This window comes from Antedon mediterranea, chromosome 6 (genome assembly GCF_964355755.1).
Source record: "Antedon mediterranea chromosome 6, ecAntMedi1.1, whole genome shotgun sequence".
NCBI lineage: Eukaryota > Metazoa > Echinodermata > Crinoidea > Comatulida > Antedonidae > Antedon > Antedon mediterranea.
Genome location: NC_092675.1, coordinates 16,488,901 through 16,498,878, shown reverse-complemented (window position 1 = coordinate 16,498,878; position 9,978 = coordinate 16,488,901). Strand labels below are relative to the sequence as shown.

Below are 9,978 nucleotides of genomic sequence, written 5' to 3'. Positions count from 1 at the left end.
TAAAGACATAGGACAGAGAGTGATATGGTGTAATGGTAAGGGAATTGGTCTAGTTAGAGGCATGGGTTCAAGACCTGTCTGTACCATATTGCTTGCAATCTTAAACAAGATTGCCTCATTTTTCAGATGAGATGTAAAGCTGTTGTCCAGTGTACATACAATACACATGATTCTTTAATATGTATTCTTCTACTTGATGCTTGTTATACTGTTCTTTTTTTTTAATTGCGATTATTGTTTAATACTATAATTATGAAACTTCTTTTATACCAATTTTTAAATTCTGATTTAGTTCTATTTATTTGTACACTTGTATATTAAATGAGAAAGATAAAAGTACTGTAAAAGGTGTTTAAAAATACAATATGCCTATAACTTTTTAAATTTATGGTGTTTCAGATTGAGAATGCCTTTTAAAAATTAAATTGCGCTATTTATGCAAATATGACTTGATTGATTGAATGCATATATTTATGGAATAGTCAACAGTCAATAGTCAACAGTATAGTCAATAGTCAACAGTCAATAGTCAACAGTATAGTCAATAGTCAACATCACCTTGCTTTACATAATTTGTATTTATAGTTATATTCTTTTACAAAACGTTGCCTTGTTCTGTTTGACAATTTCAAGTAAGGTAACAAATTTAGGTTATAGTATTGTCTTATAGCATATAATATAATTTTTTTTGAGTTGAGTATATTTTTGCATAGATTTACTGTAGTATAATGAATGTGTTCTCATTTGTACATATACCGGTACTGTTTCTACACTGGTCTTGTATGTAATGCAATGTTCGAAAAATAATTTGTTGATCGACCTTCAAATAATGTAATGTCTGTAAATCAGTACTCTGGATAATTGTACTATGATAAAGCATGACGCCTTAGATATTTTGTTTCACTATGTCATAATAAACTATAATTTATATATAAAGTTTCATTTGCCTATTTTTCATACAAACAAACAAAATTCAATTATATGATATTGTGTTTCCCTTATTTCTTGCGTTATGATCATTTTAAATTCTACCTTCCTCCATGCAGAATGATCAAAAGGTTACTGGAACTAAACTACGATTTCACATGATCTCTGAGGGTGTTGTGCGCCTTATAAATGCCAGTCCTACAGGATGCGCCAATTTTCTTCACAAGAAAATAAACAAAACGAATAATAGATGTGCACAACATCCCACCATCAAGTCTAAAGGAGTTCTTCACAACGTTAAAAAGACTGAATATATGATTTTAGGAACACATCAAAAATCAAATAAATTGATTAACATGGATATTAATATAGATGGTACAAAACTTGAAAAAGTAACTGTAAACATTTAGGTGTCATTATCGATGAAAATTTAAAATGGCATAAACAAATAGATCAAGTGAAAAATAAAGTAATATCAGGTCTGTACTATCTAAAAAAATGCAGCAAATATTTTTCCTCAAAATATTCAATCATTAATGTACAAATCTATCATAACCCACCATTTTGACTACTGCAATGTTGTATGGGGTCGTTGTAACCAAACCCTCAAATGTAAACTCCAAGTACTCCAAAATAGAGCGGCCAAAATAATTACACATACATCTAGGTATGACTCTAGCTCACAGGCGCTCAAAGATTTAAATTGGCCTAATTTAGAAAAAACAATATTTCAACGAAGCAGTCACAATGTATAAAATAATGAATAACTTAACACCATCCTACTTAAGAAACAGATTCTATGAACGCAAACAAACAATGCTAGATCAAAAGATATTCTAAGTTTACATAAGGCAAACACTGAGAATAAAAAGAAAAGTTTCTCGTATTCTGGTGCAAAGCTATGGAATAGTTTAAATGCTATAAACTCAAATGCAATTACAGCTCCTAATATACATATATTAAAAAAAATTATAAATGACCAAAGATAAGATATACTTGAAACTATGTTTTTCATGAAATCATTTTTTTTTTTATAGTTTTTTAATCATGTACTGTAAATGATAAATTGTGTAAATAGTTTTGTAGTAAGTAACGGCCTTGTGAAAAACACCAAGTGTTGCATCTGTTTTTAAATAAAGTTGTTATTATTACAATTAGAACTCCATCTGAGTGTGTTCAGCATATATCCCTGTTGTCTGTTCTACTGATAGTAGAACACAGGTAGAGAACAACCCAATTGTGGTACCTGTTCCGTTTACATACTTTATGTGTCCTATGTGCAACACCAGTTACACTGAAACTAAGAGGTTCATGGCACACCTGCAAATTTGTATGCGTATAGTGTTATGTGTACATATACCGTAAGCGTCAGCGATTTAATCGAAAAATGGGAAAAATATAAACATTTAAAAATGAGCTAATATTACTATGTTCACGTATATAGCGTTATGTGCACATTTATAAAATTATGACCATCTTATGGTGTTTTGTCCAAAAATAAAAGGGTTCAAATTTGCTATACCACAAAAAATGATGACATATAGTATTGAGTGACGTGCATATATACATTTTTATTGGTATTCTATATGTAAAATTGATTCTTTAAAAAAGGTGTTAGTGTTACAGTAGTAAATATAGTACATTTAAAAATAAAAAGATTAAAATGAGTCCATAAACATGTTACATAAGAGAGTAGGTGATTTTATGATTTAAGCCACGGAGCAACTTCTTTGAAGACTGTAGCGAGATCTTTATGGTAACCATCAACCTGTGTTAAAATAAAAATAAATTAGTTAGTAAACAAAAAGCACAGAATACAGGTCTATCAAGTCACACATGAATACTAGATTATTTCCACATTTCGATCAATCAATTAACATTGTGTAGACTTTTCAAATACATTAAATTCTCAAATTGAGGTTGTCACAAACAAATCTTAAGGAACACCTCAGTGGGCTATTTATTGCTGAATAGGTGTTCAACTCCAGCGAGGAGGATCCCGTATGTATGTGTGTGAGACACAGATAGAATGGATTTGATGTTTGGCCCATGTGTGCAGCAGAGATAATCACAATGTTCCTGCTGATTGACATCTTTGAGCCTTGATAGAGGACAGCAAACTGAAAGAATGTCCACAAAGGGGGTGGTAGTAATTAATTAAATATGTAATAGTATTACACTTACTGCCTCTATTAACGCTGCATAAGTGTCCTGCAACTTGTTCATTTCTTGAGTATGATTACTTGTTTTGTCATCCATCTGTCGAAATAAAAACATGTTCTTTCATATATGTTCAATACAAATTCTACTGTCGAGTGTACCCCCAAAGTAACCAGATTGAAAATTAAATTTCATCTCAAAATAAAGACTAAACCAACATTACATCTAGTAATATTAGTTTCAAACATAGTAAATAGAGATGGCATTACCTCTTTTTGAACATTTGCCATTTCTCCTTTGAGGGTATTTAAATAATGTTGTAACTTCTGCTTTTTTTCTTCTCCTATTTCAACTTCCCTATAAGGAAAATAAAATGTTTATACAGTGATACTAAGTGTTACTAGACTGCGGACAGTTAGAGACTACACTTCTGGTGATATGAAAAACTTTCTTTAAAAAACACAGTACATCTTTGGCTCCTTAGTACAACCAAGAAGCCATGGTGATGTAATTCGATGTGGTTGAAAAAATCCAAAAAAGTACATACTTCTTAGACATTTGCAGAGCTTCAGAAGCTGCAGTCATTTTACTTTGATGTTGCAATGACAGTTTGGACATTCGTTCTTGCTTTGACACCTTCTGACGTTTAAGTTGGTTCTCTTTAGCAGTCAAATCTCTCAACGCGTCCCTCTGCACAGAAATTCTGTCTTTTACTTTCTCTACTTCATTGGTGGCTTCTCTGAAAGAAATGATAATGAATTAATTTGTAATTCAATGAGAAATATAATTGTTACCTCCATAAGTCTGCAAAATGATTAATGTTTAAAAAAAATACTTGGTGAAAAATGTCCTGAACTTGTTGAAGAATTGACGACAAAAAGGCTTACTTCTGCTTGTCTAATTCACAGTTGATTGCCGAGATAAGTGTTGAAGCTTGTTCACAGCAGTCATGTATGGAAGCCATTTTCTGTATTTGTGTGATTTTTTCCTGAAGGCACTGTGCCTTTTCTTCTTTGCCTAATTTACTTGTGTTGATGGCGCTGTGCATACCGCTGATTTTACTTTTCATCCTCTCTGGCGATTGGACGATCTGCGACTTCAACTTGTCTCCCTCCTCTTTAGCACTTAGTGTCAGCACTTTATACTGGTCCTATTGTAAAATTTTAGAAGTAATAATTAATAATTTAATACATTTTAAGTAAGTTAAACAAACTTACCCAGGTAAATGACCTGAACAGGACCTGAAAGCATTATTGTTTTCCCTAAGAGTTTAAAACAGAAATCATGAATAATTCATGAAATAATTATGACATAAGTTAGAACATTATAGGGGCACTATATAAGCAAGGAGGGTCAACAGGTTTCAAAATGTTTGGTCGAGTAGCGGTAAAGACTTCAGGCTAAGACACTGGAGCCCTGGGTTTGATGGCCATCAATAGCATGTTTTTTTTTAAATAATTGAGAGAGATTATTTAGAGGGATAGGCTAAGCTATATTTAGGAATTAGATCAGCTATCTAAAGTCGTGTATCATTTATGTTTTCAGCCTTAACCTCATAGGAAAAAAATAATGTGTCCTGGACATTGGCTTTTAATGATATTGTTAGCTCACCGTCTTTGCCACTTTTTCAGCAATTTCTGCTTTAAGCTGTTGAACAGCTTTTTGTTGGCTTGCCTGTTCTTGTTGATATGCTGACATATGCATTCCAAGCTCCTCTACTTGACTACAAAGCTTAACAAAAGTAATAATAAATAGATCTTGTAACACTATGTAGGCAGTGATCAAAGAAATTAATACTAATCAGCATTAAGCCTAGCCTACGTAACAAGCTTTCACACATAGTGTCACTTTTTATTGTTTTACTAATTTTTTTCAAGACGGATCCGTATGATGATTCTTGATCCTTTACTTTCTCTTTTATTCCAGCCGGAGGTTGCAACTCTCTGACTGCTTTTGTTATTATTACTATTATCTTATTAATATTATTATTATTCATTCAAAATATTAACGTGTCAAATCTCTCCTGAAAACTCCTATCTAAATAATTATTCTTTTCATGTTGCGCTGTGAGACTCTGGTAAAGAGCGCTTTATAAATGTTCGATATTATTATTGTGTCTTAGGCAATCCCTTCGTCCATGTTTTCACATTTTCAATCTGTACTATATTTATTTTTTCATACAGTTGAAAATTAAAGTGCATGTGAATAGAGTAGTATTTATACCTGTTGGACTTGTGGTTCTTCCTCAGCTCTTTGTGCTTTTATCTTGTTTATTTTAGCCTTGAGTTCATCAATTTCATGAAGTGTGCACTGATGCTGCTCATTCAAAGCATCCTACAAAAAGATATCCAAAATATATCTTTACACAAAAATGATACACTATTTACATACAGACTGAATAACAAAATATAGACCTTAGTAAATCACTCAATTATTGTAAAACCCTTTGTTGGGACACATACTGTAAAAGCTTTTAAAGCAGCCCCTTTTTTAGTACTCTTGTGTAAGCTTCTTTTCAAGATGGGCTTCTTTTTGAGACAACTTTTGTAAACTAATGAGGAGGGTTTCTTTTCGAAATGTATGCTGTCAATTTTGTGAATTTCTACTACAATACGATTTCTGAAACATCACCTGCCAATTTTACATTATTTTCTGATCAAAATACCATTTTTAATGTACTATATAAACCCACTTATACATTATATCTGCATCACAAGTTATCTGGCATTAAATCACCTTATTCAAATAGACTATCTTGAAAAGAAGCCCATGTACTATCTTAAAAAGAAGCCCGGTGAGCTTGATTTCGAGATGGGCTTCTTTTCGAATCATCTTCAATACTTACTGTTTCTTGTTTGATACGTTCAAATGTCGGCTCCCTTTGTTGCTTGAAACGATAGTAGTTTACAATGGCACTCAAGTTACGCTGAAACCGTTTTGGTTCTGAAACATAATACATTACAATTTGAATGATAATATTGCTGATACAGTGGTATCAATAATTAACATGATAATAATGGTATAATGATAAAATTAATTAAAAGAATGTGATTGGAATTTTGAAGATATTAATATGGAAAATGTAAATGATTGTACAGTAACTATAAAGAAACAGAATTATTTATAGGCATTCTCTCTCAATATAAATCATTGAAAATTATAATTGTAAAATAAAATGAATCAAAATCAAATAAAGTCCAATACTATTAAGCTGCTATTTAAATACAATTTCCCCTTTTATAGACAAAGAATATAAGATGTTTGTTCCCGAAGGTATCCCCCCAAATAGGGGTTCTTCTGTAAATCTAGTAAACGCTATGTCTGTACATACTTGGCCCAGTCAAGTCCTTGAGCTTGAAATCATTCACTCCACAAGATGTCATAAATCTTTGCCTAAAAATACAATTAATTAATCCATAAGTCACAATATAAGATGGTTAGTACTGAATTGGCCATGTTTTAAGAAAAGACTGACAACATCCCTCAAGACACTCGTTGCTGGACTACATGCAAGAGGCATAATGGGTGGTGAGAGACAGACAAATGCCACTGGTGTCACACCATGAGGAAATGAAGAAAATGAACCTGGAATGGTGAAATGTAAAAGAAGAGGAGCCCAAAAGAGTAGAGGACCTTGTTGCTGCCCTACATGCAAGAGTCATAATGGGTGAGAGGCAGACAGACAAACTCCACCTGGTGTCGCACCATCGAGGAGGAAATAAAGAACATGAACCTGGAATGGAGGAAATGTCCAGAGAAGATCCCAAAAATGTCAAGAGTAGAGGACCTTGTTGCTGCCCTACATGCAAGAGTCATAATGGGTGAGAGGTAGACAGACAAACTCCACCTGGTGTCGCACCATCGAGGAGGAAATAAAGAACATGAACCTGGAATGGAGGAAATGTCTAGAGAAGATCCCAAAAATGTCAAGAGTAGAGGACCTTGTTGCTGCCCTACATGCAAGAGGCATAATTGGTGGTTAGTATGTTTAAGAGTTACTTACATGACAAGAGTGTACATGATGAGTGGGACTGAATCTTCATGTAGTTCATTGTAGCTAAGAAAGTTAGTAGCTTCTAACTGAGGCTGTTTCAGCTGTCCTGGAGTGATGTTAAGTGAAGCTTCCAACAAGTGTGAATAGATAGCTTGAACATGCATAGGCTGAAATCATAAACAAAATCAACAATTATTAGTATAGCATAAAGGTAAAAAAAGGATACACTATTAGCCATTTTATTAGTACAGGACAGAATATTATTATTTTATTCTGAATACGACAGGGGTAAAAAAGGGGAGATAGTATTATTAGCCAAACCAATATAGCTGTTGTCAGGATATTGTGTAATTTTATTAATACTAGAACAATTTAAGTTTAGTGCCATAGTGCTTTTATTTGTCTTTTTTTGTTATAGTTGGTTCAAGCTTAGTAAATTGCCAAACAAGTAATTAATTTAATGTATTTATTCATCATATGACAATTTGATCTAATAATTTGTCCTAAAATATAACTTAATAAACTTTCAATTTATTATACCTGGGGATTTTTTAGATCATTTTCAGAAGTCACAAATTCCTCTTGAAACAAATCTTGAAGGAAAATCAACAAATCATCAGAAGTCAAAGATGGAAAGTTGTATGCTGGCTGAGACATCTGAAAAGAAATTAAAATATTATTAACATGCTGAAATTCATATAATGTTACCTACATGAATGGCTTTATTAGCCTACATTATTCTCATCAGCACATTTCAAAGTTTTGGTGCAGGATTTATTTTTTATGCACTCAGGCGCTACTGCTGTTTCGCATCATATATATCTCATATATTTCTCACCTAAATATTCATCTCACACGATGTTGGGCCATTATTATGTTTTAACATTTAAACATGATAATATTAGACCATAGGCTTCCATTGGTGCAACAAAGAGATGAAAAATACGATATATAGGTTATGTACCCAATCAATATACTGTATATTATTAATATTCTGGAAAAATTAGCTTATAATAAATATATATTTAAAAATACGCCGTGGCTAAAGATACGGTACCGTATTCTAACTTCTGTTTACTAAAGGTACGGTAACATTGCATTACGTCATAATCAGCCAATGGGGTGCTGGTACGTGTGTGACGTCATCGTATAAGGTCTAAGGACTTGGGATTTTTTTTCATATCGCGTCTGTAGAATTCCTATCGGCGGCGCCAGGCTGCGTGGATGTGTGTGCGCTGCAGATGAGGGTTTTATTTTTATTCCAAATGGCCTATTTAGGCCTATATTTTTTATTAAACTTTGTTTACAATGGTGACCATAAACAACAAGCAAATGCGGACAATAAAGGGGTCTTCAAATACTATGATTTAGACAGTAGCCCCAGGGCTGACGAGTCACAGAAATCAGTGCACACATGTAGCTGGCCCCAGCCTGACATCGCTTTCCCTCTACACAAACAATTAAACTCATATAATGAGGTTATAGTACGTAGTAAGTAGGCCTAGGCCTCTTTTGAAACGGTTTTCTGTATTCTAGAATTAAAATCAACATGTTTTGGCTTTAATTTTCAATAATAATAACAGACGTAGGCTACATTTAGTTTTTGTCACACACGACGGCGATAATAGCGATAAATAAAGCATCAAGAAAATGCGGTTGATCACTGTTTTCGCGATATGAAAAAAATCCACAAAGTCCTTATACGATGACGTCACACATGTACCAGCACCCCATTGGCTGGTTATGACGTAATGCAATTTTACCGTACCTTTAGTAAACAGAAGTTAGAATACGGTACCGTATCTTTAGCCACGGCGTTAAAAATAATTATTCTTCTTTCTAAAAAATGTTGCTGTATTTCATATTTCTTAGTTTGTAATGAGAAAAAGTCCATTAAGTTAACATCCATACATTTTAAAATTAATTATAAAGAACGTAGTCACGTAATAAATATAATGTACTAGCTAGGCCTACTAGTAGTAGTACTCATCATAAAGGCGACACTGCTGGTCGTTACCAATCTGGGCCTTATATATTGAGGGCGCGATTGGTTGGGTACTACGGGTTAGCCAAATTGGGTACGAGTTGGCATAGGTACGGGTTGATTTGGGTAGCTAGGCTAGCCTACTACTAGGCTATAGGCCTAGGCCTACCTAGTGGTGGGTAGGCCTAGAGGCCTAGCCTAGCGGTTAGACCTCTACTCTATCTAGCCTACCTAGACCTATATAGTTAGTAGGCCTAGTTAGGCCTAGGCCTAGGCCCTGACCTTATTTCAAACTTGATTAACTATAAACAACTTACATTTTATGTTTTTATTGGCCTAGGAGGACCAGTTGACAAACATCAACAACAACAATGCCCGCTAAAATTTTGAATTGTAGCCAACAAAAAAGAGTTATATTCGGGTTACCAAAATGGACTTAACACATGTTCGAACTCCAGCTCAAGGAGGCTGAAATATTTTAAACATGAAAGTAATAAATGGATATTTTAATTAGTTTGTATACTATACAAACAATTTGGATAAAAGGCCTATGTCTGATAACTACAGTTTATTTTATTTGAACAAATATTCGTCAGAAAAAACGTAAATGAATGCAATGTAACGATGCCAAAATATTGTCTGGACCCGGAAAGACTATAGCTTTTTCGACACGCTGGAGAGTCCAAATTGGTACGCGAGGCATACCTGTGAAAATAGGCGGCGCACTTAAAAAAAAATTAACGGTATGGTGCGGAAAACATGTCAACTGTCCAGTAAGTACCTTATGTTAATACTACGAGACTGTTACTGCAGGCTTATAGTCAAAAGCAGCTACTACTAGTAATCTAGCTGACTAGCATAATACAATTAGCATAATATAATTAGCATAATATTATTACTATTGATGGCTTTT

At 33.5% G+C, this 9,978-nt stretch overlaps 1 protein-coding gene across 1 annotated transcript; it reads right to left on the bottom strand.

Moving 5' to 3' along the window:
* Positions 1–2,488: 2,488 nt before the first annotated feature.
* On the bottom strand, positions 2,489–9,444 carry LOC140051566 (uncharacterized). The gene is made up of 12 exons (XM_072096819.1): positions 9,383–9,444; positions 7,622–7,738; positions 7,091–7,248; positions 6,419–6,480; positions 5,933–6,030; positions 5,311–5,421; positions 4,699–4,818; positions 3,975–4,237; positions 3,635–3,826; positions 3,357–3,444; positions 3,112–3,186; positions 2,489–2,695 (listed from the first exon to the last, which is right to left on the bottom strand). Exons 2-12 carry the CDS (start codon positions 7,736–7,738, stop codon positions 2,630–2,632), a joined length of 1,350 nt encoding a protein of 449 aa, XP_071952920.1. The 5' UTR covers positions 9,383–9,444; the 3' UTR covers positions 2,489–2,629.
* Positions 9,445–9,978: the final 534 nt, after the last annotated feature.

What these genes read in the sequence shown, in the direction of transcription:
- LOC140051566 (XM_072096819.1), bottom strand. Translation starts at nt 7,738, where the DNA reads ATGTCTCAGCCAGCATACAACTTTCCATCTTTGACTTCTGATGATTTG. An exon ending in AACGTATCAAACAAGAAACA is followed by an intron (nt 5,422 to 5,932) that starts GTAAGTATTGAA and finishes ATCTTTTTGTAG; the next exon opens with GATGCTTTGAATGAGCAGCA. An exon ending in TGTGAATTAGACAAGCAGAA is followed by an intron (nt 3,827 to 3,974) that starts GTAAGCCTTTTT and finishes CATTTCTTTCAG; the next exon opens with AGAAGCCACCAATGAAGTAG.